Genomic DNA, 26,027 nt, shown 5'->3' with positions numbered 1-26,027 from the left:
ATTTTGGCCAAATAATGGAACTTCAAAGAAAAAAGAAAAACGAAAAAAAAAATCAGGGCGTTTTCAAGATTTGCGGCTGGAGTCACGGACGAAGCGTTGTTCTGGCGAGACAAATGGCCCACCAACGACACACAAAAGATTTCTTAACCATGCGGCCCAGCTGGCCAAATACTCTGCAATTTTCTTCCCCAAGCGGCGTCGTTTTCACTACTAACCCCATTTCTCCTCTCACTTTGACCGACATTCATCCTCCAAATTCGGATCTCTCTCTCTCTCTCTCTCTCTCTCTCTCGTCTGTCTTCCCCAAAATTTGCTCCGCCCTTCTGCCGTCTCCCACCACCGCCACCTTCCCCGCCGGAAGACCGAGGCGGCTTCTCCCTCCGATTCTCACCACGTGTGATCTCACCGAATCTTCCATCGGCGCCCCCATCTGGCGACAGATCCGATGATCTTAAGCTTCACCAGATAAAACTTCAGCTTCCAGCCGAATCTACAAATTTTATCTGGTTGCCGCTCCTGTAACTCGCGGAATTAGGGTTTGAGGGAGGGGGAGGGGGTTTTGAGAGGGAGGTCACTTATTCTCGAAACCTCTCCGTGAATTTCTTTTGTGAAGTGATTCGGGGATCTAACTTGTAATGGGCGGAGTTCCAGGAAGCTGGAAAGATGTTGGGGCAACTTTTTTCAGTTGGATTTGATCGCATGTAACACTTGCATTGGTGAGCCACGCATGTTCCATAATCTAGGGTGGTTCATCGGTCTAAGTTATCAAGTTCGGTCTGTGAAGAGGCTCCCTGATGCAAAGCCACGTTTGGCCAAAGTTAAGCCGGTGGCTATGTTGGATACTGTACAGGAAGTTGCTATTTACATTCATAGGTTCCACAATCTCGACCTTTTTCAGCAAGGGTTTGTGCATTTACATTCCTTAATAATTTTTTTTTCTCTCTCTCACAATCGTTGGGTGCATTTTAGTAGTAGCCACTTATTATTGGCTATTTCTCCGTTTAGATGGTACCAAATTAAAATTAGCATGAGATGGGAAGACAGCGAGTATACTTCCGTCGGAACACCAGCTAGAGTTGTTCAATATGAAGGTATTTTCGCTAATGTCTTAATTGATGAGTTCCTGAATTTCTTCCAACGAGCATATCTTAGTTCACTATTAGACAATTTGAGAAAAGTTCGGAAGTTTGAAGTTTTAACTTTTAAGAACTAAATAAACCCAATCGAATGGTTAAGGATTAAATTTGTAATTTAACCCATCTTATTTTAGTTGCTAACTGAGCTAGTCGGCTGAAACCTTCCCACCCCCTCCTTTTCCTTCACTTTTCTTAGAAAATGACTTGTAAAGTTCATGTTTATGCGCGAGTTCAAGATTCTGTTCTGAACACAATCCTGGAACACTTTAAAGTTGCCTTTTATGATGTTCTAAGATTTTATTCTATAATAAACTCTCCAGTAAAACCATTGGGCGGTGCTTTATTGGCACTTCTGCTTGGACACACAGTATTGCTCATCCCCAATGATGTTTCTGGAAATTTAGAAGATGACTTGTATTTTGGGATGGTTGCATTTTTTGATTAATGGGTACATGGGAGACTGTGTTGTAATCTGCGGCAGTTATCTCACTAAGTGAACATGAAATAAGTGGACAAATTATAATGGTCTAACTTACGAAGTGCTGGTCTGAGACCTTTGAGTCTATAGTACTGACCTTTTTTGATAGTGATTTGTTCTATCTCTCTATCTCTCTCTTATTTATTTATTTTAAAAGTTAAAATAGTTTGTCAAAATTTATTATGATGCAGCTCCTGATTTGGGATCTGGTAATAGTTATGGAGTATGGAAGATTGATGATACAGACAACAGTTTCTCTACACAGCCGTTTAAGATCAAGTATGCAAGGCAGGATGTACTTCTGTCCATTATGATCTCATTCAATTTCCCCCTTGTTAAGTATGAGGTAGGAATTTCTCTCTTCCACCCCACCACTCAAGAAAATGAAAGCCTGCTGTCATCAGTGTAAAAGTTGTTTCTGGTTAAAAAATTTAGTGTATTCTATCCCTCAAATTATTAGGAAGTTTGAAATCTATCTTGGTTAATCTGCTCCCAGTGAACTAACCATATTTGAAGTCTCTTTTAATTGTAAAAACTTGATATATTTAATCTAGAAGCATATCTTGCCTTTCCCTTCGCAACTAGATGGTCTTGTCATTTATTTAGTTTTCGTATATCTCAATGGCTTAGGGTCTTATACTAAATTGCTATACAGGCGATAATTTTCTGAAAAGAATCAACTTAACTGAGAAAGTATTCATAATGACAATATGACATCTCCCCAGAGAAAAGTAAGCTTGACAGTATGGTTTCTGTATAAGTTCTTGCAAGAATTCATCTGTTGGAATTTGTTCAAACTGTTTTCTTACGAGGAATAGCAACAACCTTGTAAAAGAAATTTATGTAGTTCCATGTCTTTTCGGATCTATATTTCCTTTCTTTTGTGGTTGGAACATATTTGATATAGACCAAATATTTTGCAGGCTCCATCCAACTCTGCCATTATTTTGAAGTTTGAGCTCATGTATGCTCCAATATTGGAGGCTGGGTGAGTTGACATAATGCATAATTTGGCGCTTGCTCAACTAGTTGAGGTCAAATCACAAAGCCATTTTTGTTATCCTGCATTACGATAGTTCTATAATAAAAAATTGGATACCTGTAATGATTGATGTGCACCATACAGACTAGAATTGCAGGCCTCGTTGGATGCTTCTCCTGCTGCAGTACATGAATTCCGAATTCCTCCGAAATCTCTCTTAGGATTGCATTCGTATTGCCCTGTTCATTTTGATGCATTCCATGCAGTGCTTGTTGATGTAAGCGTACACATTTGTTTACTACATTCTTATACTCCGGAGAAAAGATCCAGGTTTGTGATATGATGTTGACATTTATCAACTATGTAGAAATGGTGTCTCATCTCATCCTTGTAACCTCTTTTTGGGTGTGTTGTGTTATTGTGTATTGGTGTATGTGCCATCCTATTATTTTATATTTTTGGGTGGGTAAGAGGGGGTGCCACTACTGTTTTAGCTGGGTTTCAAGCATTTAACAAGTTAACTCACCTAGTTTATTCATCTATTCTAGTGATCCACACAAGGCAGGAAAGCATGCTGCTAGACATTTTTATCCACAAAATCAGGTATACTACTGATGCTTCCAATTTCTTTGTTTAGATCTGTACCCTTACTTGAGGTTATTGTTAATTTGTTAGAAGTACGTGACTTAGATTCTTCTTCTTCTATTCCGCACGTCTGTAAATTTAAATTCTGTAATCTTCTATTATTTATCACGATCACAACACGTGTTCTTTACTAAATTCTGTTTGGGCATGAATCATTGTAGTTATATGGTCTTTAACCTTCTAATTTGCACGACATTAAGTATTTATTCCTACTACCATTAGAGCGTAAGCTCCCGAATTTCCCATAGTATCCTAGCTCCAGAACTTTTCAATTCAATAATTGTTTAGTCCCTTGAAGGGAGTTGGTACTATCTCTTGCTGGAGTCGTTTTTGCTCTATTTTCCTTAGGTTTGCTTTTTGATGGACATGGTTTTATCTTTAGTAGTTATTTGGCTGTGCAGTTTTGATTCTGGCATAGTTTTGTCTGATTATCCCTTGGGTGCTTTGTTCTTCAATGTTTTATTAAGGCTTTTGTAACTTTTGGTGATATTTTGTTTATTTTTTTTGTTTTTTTAAACCAGAGACAAACTTTTCATTGATATATGAAAAAGAACCGTAATTGTTCAAAATACACACCCTTGAGTGAAGTGAGAAAAATAAAAGAAGAAAATAACTATAAAGTCAACCAAACCAGCCAAAAAAAAAAGGCTAAAAGAGATAGAACAACATTTGAGAGAAGATCTAAACAGTAGACAAAAAAGCCTCCCAATTAGAGCAAATCACGCTAGGAGAGTAATTTGACACCATTGAAAAGCTTTAAACTTAGCTACGCCGAAACTTCCGAAAATTGATCTACGTTTCCCTTAAAAAAACCCATTGGTCTCGGTCGAACCATAACTCGGAAATAAGAGCTTTAAGATCATTCATCCAGAGGATGCTTGCCTTTGGAGGAAAGGATGGACCAAACAGAAGCTGAAAAGTTGTCATCCCTTTTTTGCCAGAGAAATACATCAAATCTATGAATAAATTCATCAATTCTTTCTTCAAAGAACATCTCTTGCCATCCTCTACCAAAGAAATACTCGAAGATTCGTCAGCCTCATCTAGTAGAGAAATCTCAGAAATAATCTTCTCTTCTTCTTCCTTACGTTTCCTTTCATTTTGAATGCTCAATTGCTTAAGAGATGTTTTGAGATTTCTAAGTTTTGAAGAAATCACACCCTGCCGAGTCATAAGATTTGTCTACCGAGAGCTTAGATTCAATTAAATGAACACACTCTTTATCTTCTAACCTAAAGATAACCTAAGAAGCACGGACACTGCGACACGCCGATTTTTTAAGATATAGGACAATAGGGTTAATTAAGAGGGAATGAATTCAAATCCCATGATGGCCACCTACCTTGGGAATTAGTAATTCCTATGTGTTTCTTGGCACCAAATGTTGTAGGGTCAGGCTGTTGCTCCGTGAGATTAGTTGAGGTGCGTGTAAGATGGCCCGGACACTCACGGATATCCCAAAAAAATAAAATATAAATAGGACACGGACATGTTGGGGACACGTTATTTTTTTAGAAAATATATGGGTATATATTGACTTCTAAATAAATTAACCAAACAAATAATGCTTATAAATTATAACAAAAATAGATAAAAGGAAAAAATAAATACTCCATGATCAAAGCATAAAAACATTACAAAATTATTAATATTAAAAAAGTAACCAATCTAATTTATAAAAAACAAAGATAGATTTTTTTTTAATACATAAATACAATTTATGGGAGGAGGAACACTGCCACTTGGCAGTTCATGCAACCAGAAAATTACTTGGTGCTTAATTTCTACTTGTAGAAACATCTTTTGAGGAGGTATTCTGGCATTTGGCAGTTTCATGCAACCAGCATTAAGTTCTGATAGACATTTCTAATTCTTGGTCTGGGCTTCTGTTTTGGATTTTATTTTTATACTTTTTCTTTTTTTGATGAAAAAATATTTCATTGATAGTATGAAATATACAAAAGGCCACAAGGGGAATTACAAGAAGGCTTCCCAGCTTGTAATAAGCTCATTTAAAGAGTAACTATTGAAAAGCGGATAAAAACATTTGCACCACCCCATAGCAAGTACAATGACCCTATCAAAAAAGTTTTCAAAGGGGAGTGCCTTGTTGAAGACGGTGATTCCTTTCTAACCATAAAGACCAAAGGAAGGCTCGAATCAGTTGTGTCCAAAGTATAGAGGGCTTTTCCTCTGTTGAAGGGGTGCCCCCACCAAAAAACAATCAAGTAGTGCAGCTGGTTGTGTGTGGAGAGCTGTTGTCCATTCGAAACTTGAGAGCAAACAGTTCCAAAATCGAGTGGCAAATGGGCAATGAATGAAAAGATGGCTTTGTGTTTCCGAGCTTCCAAAGCATAGAAGGCAGCAATTTGGAGCAGGGACAAATAGGGGTGTATTCTGTCATGAGTGTTTAAGGCCTCGTGAGTGAGTTCCCAGCAGAAAAATTTAATTTTCTTGGGGTACTTACCGTGCCAAATGTTAGAGTAGAGGGTGGATTCCTGTTGGTCATGGACAGTATGTGAGCAGAGTAATTTGAAGGTTGATCTGGTGGTGTATAAGCCCGATGGTTCGTGGGGCTATCTCCATTGATCTTCGTTGGATGAGGGGACAATCGGTTCAATAAACGAGGACAGTCTCATCCACTCATCAATTTCTTCCTCCTTTAGTGGCCGCCTGGAAGTATAACTCCATGAGGAGGTTGTCCTGGACCAATGATCTCCAATGGTGGCGTCGTTTTCCATGGCTATAGTGTATAGATTTGGGAAAAGTGAGGCTAATGTTCCCTGTGCTAGCCATTTCTCTTGCCAAAAGCTGATAGTGCTTCTTTCCCCCGCCTTATAGGTTGCTAGGTTCCTTATAAAGCAAGTGAGTTGGCTGATCGAGGACCAAGGGCCTTTGTGGAGGGACTGGCAGCGGTTAGGCCAAGGATTTGTGTTGGATCCATGGTATTTAGCTGAGATAAGTTTCCTCCATAGATAGTTTGGTTCAGTTGTGTAACGCCACACCCATTTAGAGAGAAGTGCACTATTCCTCCGCTTGATATTGCCAACACTGAGACCACCCTCTTCAACGGGAAGCTGTGTTTTGGTCCAGTTTAGGAGATGCGATTTTCCCCCATTTTTTGCTCCCTGCCATAAGAAGTCCCTGAATAGTTTTTCCAATAGATACGTAGCTTTGCCCGATAACTTGAAGAGAGATAGATAGTATGTAGGTAGATTGGTGAGGATGGATTGGAGAATGGTAAGGCGTCGCCCATTTGATATATACAAACTGTTCCAGTTGCAAAGGCGGCTCTGTATTTTCTCAATGATGGGCATCCATAATGATTCCTTTTTTGGGTTTCCATTGAGAGGCAGTCCCAAATAAGTGCTAGGCCATGATCCTGGCGCACAGTCCCACGCTTTAGCTATGTTGTTGATAACCTGATTGTCAATAGAGATACCAAAGACACTAGACTTGTTGTAGTTAATGTTTGAGTCTTGAAGCTATCTCGAAAAATTTTATGATCTTATTAAGGTTTTTGATGGAGGATGGATCCTTCTTGGAGAACAAAAGGGTGTCATCTGCAAAGAGGAGATGGTTAATCGTTAAAGTGCCACAACGAGAGGAATAACCTTTCAGATGATAGATTTGTTGTCCATGGTGTAGCATGCTGCTGAGAACATCTGTTATGAGGATGCAAAGAAATGGAGAAAATGGATCTCCTTGTCTCAATCCCCTAGTAGCCGTAAATGTACCCCTTGGTCTCCCGTTTATGATAATGGAGAAACTAGTAGTGGATATTGTATTTTAGCACCATATCCAGAAAATCCCAGTCCACCATATCAAAAGCCTTCTTGAGGTTAAGTTGTATCACCACTCCTTCAGTTTTTTGTGACTTCCAATCATCAATGATTTCATTGGCAATAAGGCGGAGTCCAGAATATGTCTTCCTTCTACAAAAGCAGATTGTTGGTCAGTTATAGTGAGAGGAAGAACCTTTTTTAGTCGGTCCGAGAGCACTCTGGCAAGGATCTTGTAGGCGCAAGGGATGAGACTGATAGGCCTGTAACCATGCATGGTTTTTGCTGCCTTCTTCTTTGGTATAATGCAGATGTATGTCTCGTTTAGTGCAACATTGAGGACTCCATTTTTGAAAAAGTCTTGGAACATTTTCAATATGTTGTCTTTGATAATGTTCCATGACTTTTTAAAAAATTCTGCTGTGAATCCGTCCGGTGCTGGTGCCTTATCAGTGCCAAGATTATGAACAGCCTTGACAATTTCCAATTTCCTCCTCAGTGAAAGGTTGCTCAAGCATCGATGAGAGATCAGTGGGAATAGGATCCCAAGGAAGATTGGTGGGGAGGCATCGATGACCTTTCTTTCGGGTGTAGAGCTTATTGTAGAAATCAATAAATTCAACTTCAATGTCTCAGATCAGTGTCAGACTTGTCCCATCTCGAGAGAGAACTTCTGTGATGGTATTTCTTCTCCTCTTGTTTGCAAGGAATCTGTGGAAGAAATTTGTGTTTTTGTCCCCTTCTCTAAGCCATTTCAGTTTGCATTTTTGCCTCCAGAAAATTTCTTCCTTCACTGTGATGGCTAAAAGGTTCTCTATTGCCCGATTCCTTTCATGTGCTTGTTCCAGGGTGAGGGGGTGGATTCCTTCAAGGTCGTCAAAATAGCTAATATGTTTAGTGAGAGTGTCCTTTTGTGAGTGACTACATCTGAATGTTTGGACATTCCACTGTTTTATGGCCATTTTGAGAGACTTAAGCTTCATCATCAATCCGTGTCCAGGCCATCCAGTAATAGGGTTGGATTTCCACCAAGCATCGAGAAAGGGAAGGAAGGATCTATGTGTTACCAATTGTTCTCAAATCTGAAAGGAGACGGTCCCCAATTATTCTGCCCAAAGTCAAGTAAAATGGGGAAGTGATCAGAGGTTGTTCTCACCAACCTTTTAGTTTTGGGCAGCCCCAATTTGTCTATACACCCACTTGTGAGAAGAAACCGATCAAGGAGGGAGAAGCATGAGTTTTTGGACCAGGTGTATTGCCCATTGTCAAGAGGAATATCTGTGAGTTGTGATTCCTCAATAAATGCGTTTAAGAGCCGCATACTCTTACCAACACTTCCTTTTCTCCTCCAACGTTTCTTCTTCTCTGCTCTCTGGTTCCAAACTCTTCTTCTTCCCATTCTTCCTCTTCTTTGTTTTTCTTCATCTCCTTCTTCTCTCTGTTTCCAAACTCTTCTTCTTCTTCCCATTCTTCCTCCTTTATTTTTCTTCATCTTCTTCTTTGTGAGTAAAGTGCCTTAAAATGTGTTCATGGCCAGCAATATTTTTCTATGTTTTCTTCCTGTTCATCTTCTTCTTCGCGAGTAAAGGTTTCAAAGCCAAGCGATTGACGTGTCTGCAGCGTGTCTATGGCGTGTCCACCCCGTGCCCGAAATAAAAAAATATAATAAAAAAGAGGACACATTATTTCGCATGTCGGACACGCTCTGACACATGTCCAAAGCGTGTCCGAACGTATCTGTGTCTGACACGTACACTTTGTTGCTTCCTAGCTTCTAACCATGAGAAAAAATCTTTGCTTCCTGAAATTTTGGGGGTTAATCTAGATGATAGTGAGCTGGACTCTATGGCATCAAAGTTTGCTTGTAAGAAAGGTACTTGGCCCAACACGTATCTTGGATTACCTCTTCATGGAGAGCACGAAACTCTATCCTTTTGGGACTTGGCGATCGAGAAAGTGGCAAAAAGGTTGAGCTCATGGAGGAACTCTTTCATATCAAAGGGTGGACATCATACTCTCATCCAAGCCACACTATCAAACCTTCCCACTTACGACCTATCCCTCTTCCCTTTGCCATCATCGGTTGCCCAAACTATCGAGTGCATCATTAGAACTTTCCTTTGGCAGGATACTCTTGAACAAAAAGGAACCAACTTGGTCAGGTGGGAAACTACACAATATCTGATTGAACAGGGAGGATTGGGTATCACAAATATGAGGCTGAAAAACAAGGTGCTCCTTGCCAAAACGTGGAGGTATTTAAAAGAGAGAACGACTCTTTGGAGGGCGGTTATTGAAGCCAAATATGGAAGATCTTCTTGGAATAATAAGCCAGTGTCTAATTCCCTCCCCACTGCAAAAGGCCTTTGGATAGCTATTCATAAAACTCAAGGTCTGATCTACGATCGAATAACTTACAAGGTTGGCAATGGCCGTGATACTTCTTTTTGGAAGTCTACCTGGCTCCATGAGGCATCTCTGGAACACTCCTACCCGCTCCTGTTTGCTCTATCTTCTAAAAAGGATGCCCCAATTAAGGATTTCTGGTTGACAGAAACAGCAGCATGGAATTTGAGGAACTTAAAGGAAGCCAAAATAGTTGAATGGGCCGCCCTATCGCACAAACTCTCAACTATATACTTGACAGCCGAAAAGGACTCAATTTTCTGGAGACTAGAAGCAAACGGTTCCTTTTCAACAAGCTCCCTCAACAAAGACCTCACACTAAACAACCCGGTCTCTTCACCTAGACTTTATGAGGCCATTTGGAAGGGCTCTTATCCCAAAAAAGTTATTTATTTATTTTTTTTTATGGGAATGCAGCCACAAAGCCATAAACACATTTGATAAGCTACAAAGGAGACTGCCCTACATGTCTATCTCTCCCCATTGATGCCCAATGTGTAAGGCAGAATCCAAGTCACAGCCACATCTTTTCATCACATGCCTTTTTGCATTTGGTATCTGGAAAAACCTTCTTCAATTGTTTGGATGGTTCACCGCATTACCTAATGAAATCCACCTTCTGCTGGAGTACACCCTCAATGGCCATCCTTTTACAAAAGAAAAGGAAATCCTATGGAAGCATTTTGTTAGAGCATTCTTTTGGATAACTTGGAGAGAAAGAAACAATCGAACTTTCAACGACAAGGACCTCCGCTTTGAAAGGGTTTTTGATTCTTTAGTCTTCACAGTTATCACTTGGAGTAAAAATTCTCCTCTTTTTCACCATTATTCCTACACTTCCCTTTTTACAATTGGAAGTACTTCATGTAACCCTCTTTGGCTCTTTGTTATCTCTTTTGTAATTTCATATTATCAATGAAATTGTTTCTTCCAAAAAAAAAAAAAAAAAATCTAAAAGGAGAAGGTCCACATAAGAAGTCCCCTGCATCAAGAACAATTGGTTAGTGGTTAGAAGTAAGTAAATATTCGGCCTTGCTTACCTTGAAGTTACTAAACAGATTGTCCCAATCCTTAGAAACAAAGAACCAATCCAACAGTGAGTGGATGTTATTGTTGCCCATTTTAGACCAAGTGAATTTTCCGTTTGACAAGGGATTTCAGCAGCTCTAGATCTTCAATGATTTTATTGAATTTCCTCATACCTCTTGTAACTCTTATGAGATCTATCCAAAATCCATCTTGTGATATTAAAATCACCTCCAAGGCGCCAAAAATTATCACAGAACCCTGAAATCGGAGCTCAGTCCATAGAAGCTTTCTTTCTCTGTAATCATTTGACCCATAAACATTAGTAATGACCACAGTATTCAATTGAGAAATGAAAATAGAAATAGTTACTGAAAATCTTCCTTCTAGGGCTAAAAGCATTAGAACTTTATTCTCGACCCATAGAGTTAAGATACTGCCTGATCCTCCTTCGGAATCAAGCTGGAGCCAAGCCAACCTCCTTCGAACTCCACAGCGACTTAATAATAGTCTTATCAGTCTGTTGAAGCTTGGTCTCCTGAAGCAAAACCACTTCCGGACAAAATTTCTGAATAGTTTTCTAAACCTCCAGTCTTTTCTTATAATCCCTTAGGCCTCGAACGTTCCATTAAAGAATTTTCATAATACTCTTTGTTTTCAAGGATGCAAACTCCCAAAAGGGTGTGAAAAGAACAAACCACCGAACCAACAAACAAAATATCAACGATCCTAGAAAAATTTTCTTTGAAAAGTTTGTTTTATTTTTATTTTAAAGAAAGAAAACTGTTGTTAAGAATATAAATCTTGAATTCACTTGATGGCAATCTTCATTTTAACTTGCAACCCATGTCTTCTTTTTTCTTGTTATATAAAATAATTATTCAATTGAAAGTAACTTATAATTATTCTTTTATTGAAAACTGTGCTTTCATTGAGAAAAATCTCAATGAAATTCAGAAGGGCATAAAGAAAACTAGCTCAACAAAAGTAGCCAAACCAAGCTTAACTAATTTTACAAAAAAGGGCTCCAATCCAAAATAATAAGACCTAACTAATCATTACTGAAATCCTTGAAGATTTACCCTCAAAGAAAAGCATTGAACCTAGCAAGCAACCGAACATCTTCTCAGGATCTCTCAATCCTTTTAAAAATCTTATTATTCCTTTAAATACAAACAAAGTAATGAAAAGACCCGCTTGCCATAAGATCCAATCCTTATCACGAAATGGTGGATGCAGAAGAGCTTTTTCCAACATAGAGATCATAGGTGGGGAAAATAAATATCTTCCGAGTCACAAAAAACAAGGGGAAATCAACACAGGTTGGGGCAGTAAATATCTTCTGAATCACATAAGCCAAACACCTCGTAATAGTCTTCCTCATACTCTAGATACTAACATATAATCTGATATCTTAAAAGCAGCAAAATGAAATAGTTGTTAGCTACTGGAATGATGGGACAAAAGATTAAGTTGTACCTCACTACCTCTATAAACCCTGCCGACTTAAATATCAAATAACTAGGTGGAATATTAAAATGTAAACACTTCTACTCACTGTACATAATGCCAATAGAATAATACTTGAACGACAGTCTGAGAAGAATTTTATCAAAGTATTATGCTACTAATAGTTTGTGCACATTCCATACGTTAAATGATGTTTAGAAAAATTATTTTCATATTTTGACTGTTGGATTGGGTATTGATTCAGGTTGGGGCATTGCGGGACGATAAAGCGGTCACACTTATTAAAGCATTATTGAGCGCTCGTGATATTCTGCTCGAGGAGTTTCAAAACCTTAGCAAAGCCATTGACCAAGCCTTTGATTTTACTGATTTTATATCTGGAATGGATGATACGGAGTATATTGATGTTTTGATGCCTCCAAAGGTGGCTAACAGAATGGGTGGAGTTTCAGGACAAGGCAAGCCACAAAACGGCCTTGAGGTCCAAGCTTATCTCAAGCAGTATATAATTGAATCTCTCTCTCTCTCTCTCGAATTAAATTTTGTTTTATGATTGTTTTTTTGCCCATTTATTTATTTTACCAGAGGACTAATGGTGGTGACCAAATGCACCAATCAAGATTCGGAAGTCATATTTCGCACCATTTCCACTCACTCGGTGATCAACTGTTATATTTATGGAGCAGTTTTTTGAAGTTCCATAGGTATGCTGTTACTTCATATTGTTACTACTGCTCATAACCTTCATTTGAAATTTAGATGTCAAGTCGATATCCCTTCAAATAAATTGTAGATATCAGATCAGTTGGGTATGTCTGGTATTTACTTATACCATGCAAGATTGAACAACTCAGATTATTGGCAAAATCACACGTAACACTCTATTTAGCTATGTAGTTGTGAAATTCTAGAATCTAAATTTCTTGTCTTCTCACTTTTGTTTGTTGGGATAAGAAACCTGCATATAACAAGAAAAAAGGAAGGAAACAACCTAAGGACGGGGTAGAGGGAACCCCCACCCAAGAAAAACTAAACAAAAGCTTTCTAATTGTTCATAATTATGGGAAGGTTGTAGTTACGAAGGCACCATCCTTAGTGTTTTGCTATTCCTTATTTATCTTATTGAACCATTTAGTTTATTGTTTGTTTTTGGAGTCTGTATCTTTTAACTTTTTCTTTGTTTTCATATTTCAATGAAAAGTTTGTTTCTTGTAAAAAAAAAAAAAAACTTGGGTATATGCAGAGCTGAAATTCTTTTGGTAATTTCCTCTGATTTTGTAGGCCTTTTTCTGGCTTATTGTTGTTAACTTGTTATTTTAGCAGTGAAAATTTTCATATGAAGATATAGACACAAGGATAACTTGTCTGTCAAATGAGTTGCAGCAGAGGGTCCTCCTTCTCGAGCTTTTTAATATTTAGTGTAGACATGTATTTGGATTTGTATTTGTATTTTGGGGTCACTCTTGGAGATGATCTTTGCTGATCGAAATTGCAGTCCTAACTCCTAAGTATGATTAGAATGTTCTTGTAGAAAAAGTATGATTTGAAATGTTATACACTTGAGACAATCCAGAGGAAATGGCCTTTGAATTATGACACATATATCACTAAAAGCAAGTTATAGCATACAGTATATGCAAATCCTAGCACATAGTTTTTGTTTTTTTCTCTCTCTGATATGTGGTTTTGACTTGCATATTTTTCTACGTTGAATCATTGGTATTAATATATCACAGGGCTAATAAAACAAAGATTCTAGAATATCTACGGGATGTATGGGCAAAGGACAGGAGAGCTGAGTGGTCAATATGGATGGTCTACTCTAAAGTTGAGATGCCCCATCACTACATAAATAGTGGAAGTGAGGAACCTTCAAACCTTGCAATCCGTAGAAGTAATGTTCATAAAAGAGTTTCAAGTCTGTGGAAGTTAGCAGATGATGTGAGTAGTATTTATTTATTTTTTGCTGTACCATCCATAATCATACTGCACTGGAAGTTGATGATAATTTACCAAGTTCCAAGTTTTCACTTCATTTGAACATCCTTTTACATTCCATTCTCGACTTCTGTTTTATTTATTTAAGCTAACCTTTCATTGGTTATTATTGGATTTTATTTTTACATTCCAGCCTGCCCAAAATGCAGCCATGAGAGCTGAGCTTCATCGTCGGAGTATTTTACAAATGAGGGTGGGTGATAGTTGTGTCATTAGATGCTTTATTCTTTTTATGTCCTCAAAATGTAGAATTTTTGGGAATAAGTTAGTGTGCTCCATTGCAGATTAATAATAGATCTATCCAAGATCTGCATATATTTAGAGATCCTTCACGAATCCCTATTGTAATCATTGAGCGTGTCATGAATGCTCCTCGACGTTCAACTAGTGAAAATTCATACTTGAGGCATTTTGACATGATAGATGCTATTGGGATGGACAGTGGGCCAAGCTCAGATGCCGTAGACAAGCTGCCTCGCTCTGTACCAGAAAGGAGTGGTCGCATTTTGAAGATTGTTGTCTTTGTACATGGGTTTCAGGCAAGTATTGTTCTTCAGATTTATGATTTTTTTTAACACTCTTTTGTTATAGCCTTTCAGGTTTTTCCTCTAACCTAGCACCCCCAATCCTATATAGTTTCATGAAATTTTTACAATTTTTTATTTATGATCTCTGACTATTTGAAAATTTTCTTTAGCAATGATTTATCGTTTGCCATCTTTGCCTACTCTTATTTGGTTTTGAGGAGGATTTAATTTACCACTTGTTCAGCTTTAGGGTTAAATTTGATGAAATTTGGAAGTTTTAAGGTTAAAATTGGTTCATTAAGGTATGGTAAAAATGATTTTTTTCCCTTTTTATTAATCATTATTCCATAGAGTGGATATATTCCTAGGATTCTTAAATGTTAATTGACATACTCAATTAGTTGATGGCTGGAATCTGTTTTCCCTTCTTTGAATGAGAAATAGATATTTCATCGATATAATGAAGGAAGGTTTAACCTTCCTTTTCAGCTTCGTTTCTTCAAGGTAATTCTTTGATCAAAGCTCGTTTTCTTCTTCAATCTAGTCTGTCTCTTCGAATTAGTTTCAACTTTCAAGGTTGGGTTCATTTTAAGTTTAACTGTTTAAGTTAAGGTTTCGGAAGCATGGATTCGAAAAGTTGTAGTGTTGGAAATAAGTTTTATTGGATTTGGTGTGAAAGTGACCGTTGCTTTATTAAAGATTGTAAGAATGTTCATCTTCCTCTTCGTGTGTCCCAACTCTATTGGGTTGAGAGTGCTTTAGTAGAATGCTTGCATCTTCCCCTTCACTCAAAGTTCTTCAAGCAAGTCAGAGATGACTATGGAACTTGTCGAATTCAGAAAATGTTTTTTTAACATGGTTGGATTCTGGAATTTGTTGTTAGGCCTTCTTCGGGTGGTAGAAAGTTTATTTATGTGCCTTCTGGGTTCAACAAAAATGGTTGGGTAGTTTTCTGGGACATGATAAGCAATTTCTTGTTCAATAAAGCTATTGATCCTGAAATTAATACAAAAAGTAGTGAGAGAAAGTCGTCGTTTTGGGTTAAGAAAGAACACGAAGTACTTGATTTAGAGTGGAATAACATTATGGTTGTGACAAGACTCAAAGCACACAATGAGTAGAAAGACATTGCTTCAGCCTTGGAAGTGAACTTCTCTCAGAAATGTCGTTAAACCCTTTCATGGATAACAAAGCCATTTTGAGGTTTGAAGATGAGAGAAGGTTAGATGAACCTTTTCGAAATGGTAGATGGAGGTTGATTGAAGGAAGCTTGGGTCTTTTATTCAACGAAGAACTCTCTCCCCCTTCCAATTCTTCAACAATCAAGAAGATTTTTTTCGCTTTTTTGAGAGACTTGGAATAAACCTCGTAGGAATCAATCATTGAGGCTAATTATTCCGAAAGGAGGTTCAATGGTGCCTAACCATAGCAAGGATCTGGAAGTTGTTTGTTTGTCAAAAGTGTACCCCGTTGATTTTGAGGTTCAAAAAGAAGAATTTTAAGAATTTTCAATGAAGCTTCATCTATCTAAAGGGGTTATCCATTCAACTAACGAATGCATTGTCAAAGAGGCTCTGGAAGATTTCTTTTCAGATTATTCGGAGGATGAGGAAGTCGGTCGTAGTAGCATAGAGTCAAATTTAGAAGCAGGAAGCGACTTTGGAGATTTTTCTTCTTTTCGTTCTTCCTATTTTTCAGAAGATTCTGGTGACTTCGTAGACATTTTCTATTTAGCCCCTCAGATGTTTGATGGTCGTTTGGTGGTTGTTTTGGCTTCTCTTTAGCAGGCCTTTGTTATTTTTTTGCAAGCCCTGAAGAAGGTTTATTCAAGTCTGCTCGTTCCAACTTTGGCTTTAGGTTTAGTGGGGCTGCTTTTGCAGTTTGTAGTGTGCGGTTTTGGGATTTTGTTCTATTCTCTTGTATCTTTTTCATGGTAATTCTTTGTTGGGTGTTTTTCTTTTTTATATCGTTTTTCACTCCCTTTGGGAGTTCGTATCCTTCAACATTTTCTTCCTTTTCATATTATCAATGAAAAGTTTGTTTCTTGTTAAAAAAAAGCGATTTAATAAAGTATTCAAAATGGAGGAGCATGCAAAAGAGGATGCCCTCCATTTTTTAAGCTGTAATCTGTAGAAGAGGCAAAAAAACATTTATACCATCCAAGGTAGGGTAAATTTGAGGAGGATTTAATTCTACCACTTATTCAGCTTCAGGGGTAAATTTGATGAAATTTGGAACTTTTAAGGTTAAAATTGGCTCATTAAGGTAGGGTAAAAAGGATTTGTTTTCCTTTAATTAATCATTATTCATTATAGTGGATATATTCCTATGAATCTTAATTTTTAATTCACATGCTCAATTAGTTGATAGCTGGAAATTTTTTTCCCCTTCTTTTCATGAGAAATAGATATTTCATTGAATTTTTTTTATTATTTTTTAATTTTTTGAAATCCGTGTGTTCGAGATCAGCTTGAGCGCACCTCGACTAATCACGGGTCAACTGCTTGACCCTACTACATTTGGTTGACAAGGTAACTCGTAGGATATTAAATCCTAGGTAGGTGGCCACCATGGTTTGAACCCATTCCCTCTAAGCTATTTGCTATTTACATTGACCCTCACTGACAGATTAGGAGAATAATATCCAAATAAAATTGAAAGAGAACACCATTGAGTTGCTTTGAAGTTGGTCAAGTTGAAACATTCAAACGATGACTTGGATAAAACAATTTTGACAATCTTAATCCAAATAAGATGAGCTTTAGAAGAGAGATTTGGGCCACATAACAAATGGAACAAAATATCCACGTTTGCAGAAGCGAAAACCCAACAAAAATTGAATTCACGGAATTGTAGATGTCCACAATGAGAAGCATAGGGGCAGTGAAAGAAGAGATGGGCAATGCATTCTCCATTGGCAGAGCACAAGACACAAATTGAAGGTAGAAGGGCCAAGGAAGGGAGCTTATTTTGGAGAACATCAGCTGTATTTACCTTTCCCTTGTAAAAGAATCCAAATTAGAATGTTGATTTCCAAAGAGCAGCAAATAATTCCTGGCCTGCATAATGAAGCAACTAAAAAACTGCCTGAGGGTTCTTAACTTCCTCTTTACTAAGATGGATTGAGCTAATGATGCACAAAAGATCTGTAATCTTCTATTTCATCATCTTCCAAGAACCTTCTTGTGTCCACCTTCCTTGAATTTGTGGCTTGATCCCAATGATCAAAGATTGTACCATCAGGGTCAGGAAAAGTTGAAATATTTTATGAAATCTAACCTTTAAAGGGGAATTTAATTTTGTTGTAAAGAAAATCATTTTGGTTCTCCCAATTGTCAGTAAGTGCCTTTAACATGGATTTAATAGAGAAGGCTTTGGAGGGGTCGTAAGGCCAAGTTCATTTGTCTTTTATGGGGCAGAGTACAAATTTTGATAGATTTTGCGTGAGGGAGAGCCAATCCAAGGTTTTATCCCCTTTTAAGAGTTAACGGAAAGAATAGTTCCAACAAGTCTGACCACATGTGACATGTCACAAACCTGAGCAGTGGACAGGGCAGGAGTGATGGGAATTCATTGGCTAATGAGGAGCTAGTTGCCCTCTTATCATTCCAAAAATGATATTGTGCCTCTTCCGATTCTACAAATGGATCTATTTTTAACGAGAGAAGCGTACTTAATAATAGCCTCCCGATGACCCTGGCCATGGATCAAGGGTGGATTCTACATACTTCAAAATGATGATTCTCTTCCATAAAACTACTGTATTTCCTCCTTGTCCACTTCGAGGGGAGGGCTTGATTCGTTCTTCTAAGATTGCTAATTATGAGACATTCATACCCTGAACATTTGCATTGGCAACGTCTTAAAGAAAATCTCATCATCTTTTGCAAGAGATTTTTAATCAAGAGATGCTTTTGAAATGTTGCCAAGTCGTTCGTTGTCTTCCTCATTTTAGATCTTAGTTGTATAAGAGAGTCTCACATGGAAGAGATTTTTCATCTTCTAGAACTTGCTTAATTCTTTGGACATCGATCTTGTTTCTTAAGGAACTTATATCCAAGATCATATCCTATGCTTTGAAAAAATAACTCTGAAAATCGGATGGGTTGGGGCTATTGAAAATTTGAACAAAAATGCTTCCAGGCTTGGGATCTTTGATTTCAACAAAGGTGAGAACAAAACTGCAAGAGTTTGCTCTAACTTGAATAAGAGCTTCCGAGCGTTCAAACAAGTTCAGAGTTTTGGTAGAGATACTCACCAAGCCTCCAAAAAAATTTATGGTCCAAGGTAGTTACAAATGTTTATCCATCCTCTGTATCTCTTAACTACTTCCCTTATGCTTTGTTTAGCAAAACTCCGGTCTGAAAATCAGATGGAAATTTCCAATCATTCTCCATCTGCCATTTCGAACAAGTTTGCTATCCTACCATCTTTAAATCTCATGGGGGATTTGTCATCCATGTAAGGATTAATACAACATTGTTGTGAAAATTTCGATTTTAAAGCATTGGTAATGTCTTTTTACTCATCATGTTCATTAAGCCTTCTAATAGCCATAACGTTTTCCCAATATCTCAAAAACTTCTTCTTTCCCACGATTTTAAAGCATTTGGAAAGGAAAGTACCTGAAGAAAATTAAAATTTTCTGGTGGGAACTTTGCCGCGCTATTAACACTTTTGATAAGATTCAGAAGAGGTTGCCACACACAGCTCTCTCCAAATTGTTGCCTTCTATGCTACAAAGAGGCTGAAACACAAGGTCACCTCTTTATTTTATGCAAATTTACCTCCTATTTTTGGAATGGATTGCTCGAGACCTTTGATTGGCAAACTGTATTGCACATCAACTCCTCTATCTTCCTTTGTTGATTGGTCATCATTTTAAGGAAGGAGTGTGGGAACAACTTGTTTGAACCTTCGTTTGAAGCATTTTGTTGGAAAGAAACAACATGATTTTCTATGCAACTCAAGTTTTGCAGCACGAAAATAGGGGGAAGCCACCTACGCACACCTATTGGTGCTCTCGCAAAAGGCTAAGCCAGTCATTGGCTATGATCCGGTCTGGTGGATGTTTAGTCAACCAACGAGGGGAGGATGGGCCTCAACGTGGGTTGGGATTTCTTGGGCAAAGTCCTCTAGAGAAGGGGTTCGGGTATAAATGAAGATGGTGGATTTGGAGTTGCATTAGGATGGTTAAATATTCATGAATATTGGTGTAGGCAAGTTTGAGAGAAAACGAGGATTGTATTCAAGTGTAGGAAAATTTACAAATGACCAGCTATTTATAGGAAATATCCTAGGGATATGGGAAGAACTAACAACTTAACTATCTAACTAACTAACTAACTCAAAGTTAACTAAAGTAGTTACTCATAGTGACATCAATTTTCCCTCTCTCTAAAAAAAAACTCGACCTCGAGTTAAGAAGCCAATGTAAAAGAATCTGGTGCTGCGTATGGATATATGTCTGCCACATTGAAGAGTGGGCTAATATTGAAGTCTGGAGGTAGCTGGATTTTGTAAGCATTTGGGCCGTACTTTTGTAATACCTCAAAAGGTCCCCATTTTTTCTTCTGTAACTTGTGTGCTGTACCAGAAGGCAGCCTTCCTTTAGTTAAGTGTATCATGACCAAATTTCCTTCTTTGAACTCTTGGTTGCGCCTCTCTTTATCTGCCCGTTGCTTGTACTTTGCATTCGTTGTTTCAATATGTTGGCGCACTTCTTCATGTAACTGTTGAATCCTTTCGGCCATTTGTTCGGCTTCTAAACTGAAATCAACAGAAAGAGGAATATTAGCGAGGTCGACTGTTAGTTTTGGGAGACTAGTATAAACTACTTCAAAGGGGGACTTCCCTGTGGTCCTGTTTTGCATGTGGTTGAAAGCAAATTCTGCTTGTGCTAGGGCCAGATCCCACTGCTTTGGTCTATCACTACAAATACAGTGGATGAGATTGCCTAGAGTCCTGTTTGTTACCTCCATTTGACCATCCGTTTGTGGATGGTTTGTTGTGCTGTATTTTAGTGAAGTATCAAATTTGCGCCAAAGTGTCTTCCAAAAGTGACTAAGGAACTTGACGTCCCTATCCGAAACTATGGTCTTTGGTATGCCATGTAGGCGGACGATTTCCCTAAAGAATAAATTTGCCACATATATGGCATCTGATGTTTTCTTACAAGCCAAAAAATGGGCCATTTTGCTGAATCGGTCCACAACCACTAACACGGAATCATAACCTCGTTGTGTGCGGGGTAAGCCAAGGACAAAGTCCATAGAGAGATCTTCCCAAAACCTGGCACGCATAAGTTTCTTCATCTTCTCCCAAGCGCGGATAGGCGCCTTCCCAAAATGCCGCCGGTTGGTGTCCAATTGTTCCCACTAAGTGGAAGCCCCTCCTTTCAATTTTAGCGCCACCAACTTTACCTTCTTGTGATCCGGAGTCGACATGTATTCAAAAAAGCTTTCTACATTCTTGATCCATTCAAGAAAGCCTTCGATATCTAGCCTGCCATCAAACGGAGGAAGATCGACTTTCATCTTATAGTCACTGGGTTCGCGGGGTTGATAAGGGTTGTACTGCTGTTGCCGATCATCCCACAATGGCATATCCTCCCATCACTAGATGAATCTTCAGGGAATTGTCGTCGGCGAGGATGTTGAACAAACCGACGACGCGCACGCTGTTCTTGCTGTCTTTCTTGGTATGGTGGAAGGGCATAGTATAGTTCTTGACCCAATTGATGGTTAGAAAGGGTTCTGGGGTAGGGTTCTTGCTTCAGATTTTGGGCTAATTCCGAAAGTTGACGAATAACAGGTTGGGGTTCTTTAAAAGGAATAGGATCTTTCATCAGTCTTAGCACTTGGTGTTGTGTCTCGCAGTCCACAGCAATCCCCTGTTCTTGAACCTCCTTGCCATTCTTTTTTCTTGGTTGTTCTTGTTGTATCTGCAGGCCATCAATCTTGTCTACCAAAACATTCAAGATTTGCTTAATCTCAACCACATTCCGCTGTAAATTTTCAACAGCTCCTTCAACCATCAGCAAGCGAATGGTTGATGACCGTGGAGAGAGACGGTGGTTGGTTCCGCTTCTTTGTCACCGAGTGAAGAATCTCCGCTTACCGGAGCATTCTTTCTTCCCGCCATGGACAATTACCCAAGGACGTTGGTTGCTCTGATACCAAATTGGTGTAGGCAAGTTTGAGAGAAAATGAGGATTGTATTCAAGTGTAGGAAAAGTTACAAATGACCAGCTATTTATAGGAAATATCCTAGGGATATGGGAAGAACTAACAACTTAACTATCTAACTAACTAACTAACTCAAAGTTAACTAAAGTAGTTACTCATAGTTACATCAAATATAAATTCCAACACAGCAATTTTTTTTTCCTCATCCAATGAAGAAATATGTTGTACGAACAATTTTTGTTAACTAAGCTTGATATTAAGGAATATATTCCTGGAGTGTATTGCTTATGCCCCTTTTTTCCTTTGTTTTATATAGTTTTTAGCATAGTTTGGCATGTGTTGTCTTTTATCGTTTTTTTGACAAATTTGTAGGGTCACCACCTTGATCTACGACTTGTTCGGAACCAATGGCTTTTAATAGATCCCAAAATAGAATTTCTTATGTCTGAAGTAAATGAAGAGAAAACTTCTGGAGACTTCAGAGAAATGGGACTGAGGCTGGCGCAAGAGGTGATTTCTTTTGTTAAAAAGAAAATGGATAAAGCTTCAAGATATGGGAGTTTGCGAGATATTAAGATTAGTTTTGTGGGACACTCCATCGGAAATGTAATTATAAGGACAGCATTAGCGGGTAGGTGGCAAAATTCTTTTTTATTGATTCAGTTTAAGTATATAATATGTTGAATTTTGGTGTTTCTCAATGATTTAGTTTAAGTTTGTAAATATAATATATTTTGTTTGCAATTTGTAGAAAGCATTATGGAGCCATATCATCGTCATCTGTATACTTATGTTTCGATATCGGGTCCACACTTGGGTTATCTTTACAGTTCAAACTCGTTGTTTAACTCTGGCCTGTGGCTTTTGAAGAAGTTCAAGGGCACACAATGTATTCATCAGCTGACTTTTACTGACGATCCGGATCTACAAAATACGTTCTTCTACAAATTGTGTAAGGTACTCTCATTGTTCTTAATGTTCTCTCTCTTTCCTACTTGCTCTGTTGGAGGGATGAGGCTGGGTTCTTATTTCTTTATTCATGCATCTACCTGTTGTTTTATTTTTCTTTTTCATATAGAAAATTATATGAAATCCAGAAAAATTAGTGTTTAATGGAGAGAGGAAGAAGAAAAAAAGAAAATAGAAAAGATATTTTAGTCTTTTTTACTTGCACTTGAATGGTCAATTTTTTTTCCCTTTAAATTAATTTTTCGGGTGAAGTTTCTTCTTCTTCTTTTTATTTTTTATTTTATTATTTTTTTCCCCTATACGCGAAGAACTCTACCGGCTTCTGTGTTGCTTTTAACTTTTGCTGCTAGGGCAGGAGGGTTTAACATTGATCACAGTTCCTAATATTCATGTGGTAGGCTGGAAACGTGTTGAAGTATGAACTTCTGGTTAAATATAAAATAATATAACGATATAATTAATTAGCATGTCAATGGACTACTACATTGATAATTATGATTTTATTGAATTCTTAGAAATGAAATTGCTTCTGCAACTATGATCAGTCTGGTGAGAATTTCCAGGATTCTCTATTTGCATTATCTATAATAATTTTTTTTTCCTTTTTCAGCAAAAGACGTTGAACAATTTCAAGCACATAATCCTGTTTTCATCTCCACAGGTAGGTATCTTTTAGTTCAGAGGTTCTGTTTGCATATCTTCTATGTGATGATGTGCTACGAGTCAATATCCTTCTGTACTGTAGGGCATTGTTGTTAAGAGTAGTGTGTCAAGTAGGATAACACGAGGCTCATAAATATGTAGAAGTGTATGTCCTACTCGACCTTGGTCTTCTGAACATGGAGTTTTAGAAAAGTAAACTGTCGTGAAAATACTACTTTTGATCCTAGGTTTACTGAACTTATTTAAGAACTGGATGGGGATAATTGCTGTCATTACTATTTATGTATATTTCAAATGCTAATTTTATTATTATTATTTTTTTTTTTGGGATTGATTTCATCCCTGCATTTGAATAGATCTTCTCCCCAAAATCTTTCTCCCCTTGTCATACGTCCCGTTCCCAGTCGGTTCCTTTTTTTAATTTATTTAATGTGTGTCTAAGAAGCATGGACACTTCATTTTGGATATCGTGTTCGTGTTGTACACTCAGACACTCCGAGACTCATCAGACACGGATCAGACACTTGATAGCTCAATAGACATGTGTCACATACTTGTTGTAAAAAGTAAATATGGATTCGACACTTGTTAGGTACAAATCAAACACTTGTTAAGCATAAGAATAGACCTAAATAGTAGTATAAGACAAAATAATAAATTTTGAAAGTAAAATACATCACTCATTTTTTATACATAAAAATGCATAAAGCTTATTGTCTTTGAATTTCCTTCCTAAAAAAATTGTATATTTTAATAAAAGTGTTCTTGTCGTGTCCGTGTCCTAGATTTTTAGAAAATAATGTGTTACCGTTTCCATGTCATGTCGTATCCGTGTCTCATGTCCGTATCCACGCTTCTTAGATGTGTGTGTGTACTCTTTTAAGCCAATTGTTATCTGTAATCTCCCAATTATTATTATTATTATTATTTATATAAGAAACAATCTCATTGCTGGTATGAAATTATAAAAGCATATCTCCATCGGGCCATTTGTGTGCTTTCTTTCTCATGACCATTGTTTGTTATTTTTATTTTTTTATTTTTAAATTTAATTTATTTTCTGTATAGCTTGTTTATTAAGTGCTAGTCTCATTTGGTAGCTTAGTTGTAATTTTTGTGATCTTCAACAGTTCACTGCTCAGTGCAGGTTCTTTTGTAACTATTCGACATATGCTATCAGTCTAGATTGCAGGGCTTTTATGTAACACCCTCATTGGGAGAAGGGACACCTTGTCTCTTGGTTCTTTAGGCTGTTTTTGCCTCGGTGGCTTTTTATAATGGATGTTTCAATGTTTCTTATAAAAAGAAAATGTGTAGCACAGTTTAGTTGCATGTAGAGGCTACACAACATACGGGTGTTAGTTACTTGATAGCACACTTTCGTTTCCTGTCTTTGTTTTATTTTATTATTATTCCTTTTATTTTATTTTTTGAAAAAAAAAATGAATTGTGGTATATTTTCTTAGTTTTTTCAAGTGATATCTGTGTTTGCATGGTTTTTAAATGAACTACTGCCATAGATAATAACTCATTTATTTACTAAATGTGTCACTTCTTGTAATACCTTTTGTTCATCTCTCAGACTTCTGTACTATGGTTCTGTATTGGCGTTTTTGGGGTATACCTATTGATTCATTGCATATATTTCAGGATGGGTATGTTCCATATCATTCTGCCAGGATTGAATTGTGCCAGGCAGCTGCAATGGACAACTCAAAAAAAGGGAAGTTATTCCTGGATATGCTGAATGATTGTCTGGACCAAATACGGGCCTCTTCCCTTGATCAAAGAGTGTTCATGCGTTGTGATGTGAATTTTGACACCTCTGCTTATGGCAAAAATTTGAACACCATTATCGGACGAGCGGCTCACATCGAGTTTTTAGAATCTGACTTTTTTGCAAGATTCATAATGTGGTCTTTCCCAGAGTTATTTAAATGATTGTCATAAAGGGAGACATCCATTGCATCTCCAGCAAGTATTTATCATGCCTTCCTCCCCTGTATACCTCCGAAGCAGTGCCGGAATCAAACGAAAGTGCAGTTTTTTCGGCTTATTTGATACTATCATTGTACACACGGGATAGGAAGATGCATGGAGATGGGGAAATTATGTGAAGTACTGGCTTAACTATTGTTATGCACTGAGGAGTTAGATTGTCATTCTAAGGCCAAATGATAGCCGAGAAAAAACAAGAAGTATTCCATGTTTAAAAGCTGAAGCTCGAGTTCTTGCGCTGCTTTGTTTTATAGACCAGGGGAAAAGTGGTTGGCTAATACTGATTTTGCGGTTATATGATGCTTTTGTCCCATTCCTGTTTAGACATGGAACGCAGGGCGATGCATTTAGGTGCTGCTTGCGGTTAGATGCTGCTTGCATCGTGATCTAGTGACTCGGTATATATTTGTCTAAATCTATTGATTAGGCTGTTATTTTGTCTTTGATGCAGCTGGTGTCTCTGATCTGTTTCCAGATTGATCTGATAATGGAATCTGTAGAAGAATAGCGAACCCGTTTTACGGGTCTTTTGGCTAGTCTATTTATTGCTCTTCCAATCTGAATTGAGGTTTCCAAGTGCTTTGACAACAGGAACTTCAATTCAAAGTCATTTCTATAAATATTACAAAATAGGTCATGTTAGTATTATGTGCTTCAAGTTCACCTATTTATTTTAGGTTGCAGTAGAATTGTGGTTGCAGTAGAGTTGTTGAACTTCTAATATGGATGGTAAAAAATCAATTTGGTTTTTGATTAGACA

At 37.7% G+C, this 26,027-nt stretch overlaps 1 protein-coding gene across 2 annotated transcripts; it reads left to right on the top strand.

Annotated features, from left to right (window-relative positions):
* The first annotated feature begins 221 nt into the window (after positions 1–221).
* On the top strand, positions 222–26,027 carry LOC111022895 (uncharacterized). 2 transcript variants are annotated; one of them, XM_022300195.2, is made up of 15 exons: positions 222–903; positions 1,006–1,091; positions 1,806–1,960; positions 2,538–2,602; positions 2,741–2,926; positions 3,145–3,199; positions 12,170–12,406; positions 12,511–12,629; positions 13,662–13,866; positions 14,057–14,116; positions 14,208–14,462; positions 22,010–22,268; positions 22,389–22,589; positions 23,217–23,267; positions 24,920–25,094. In XM_022300195.2, the coding sequence occupies exons 1-15, from the start codon at positions 728–730 to the stop codon at positions 24,952–24,954; spliced, it is 2,145 nt and encodes a 714-aa protein (XP_022155887.1). In that variant the 5' UTR covers positions 222–727; the 3' UTR covers positions 24,955–25,094. The 2 variants fall into 2 exon arrangements, with proteins under 2 accessions (XP_022155887.1, XP_022155886.1); XM_022300194.2 differs by having other exon boundaries at positions 225–903; positions 22,389–22,594; positions 24,920–26,027.

This window comes from Momordica charantia (genome assembly GCF_013281855.1).
Source record: "Momordica charantia cultivar OHB3-1 chromosome 8 unlocalized genomic scaffold, Mcharantia_2.0 BLBB01000008.1, whole genome shotgun sequence".
Taxonomy (NCBI): Eukaryota; Viridiplantae; Streptophyta; class Magnoliopsida; order Cucurbitales; family Cucurbitaceae; genus Momordica; species Momordica charantia.
Note: the sequence above shows the minus strand (reverse complement) of the source record. Positions and strands in the feature narration are given on the sequence as shown.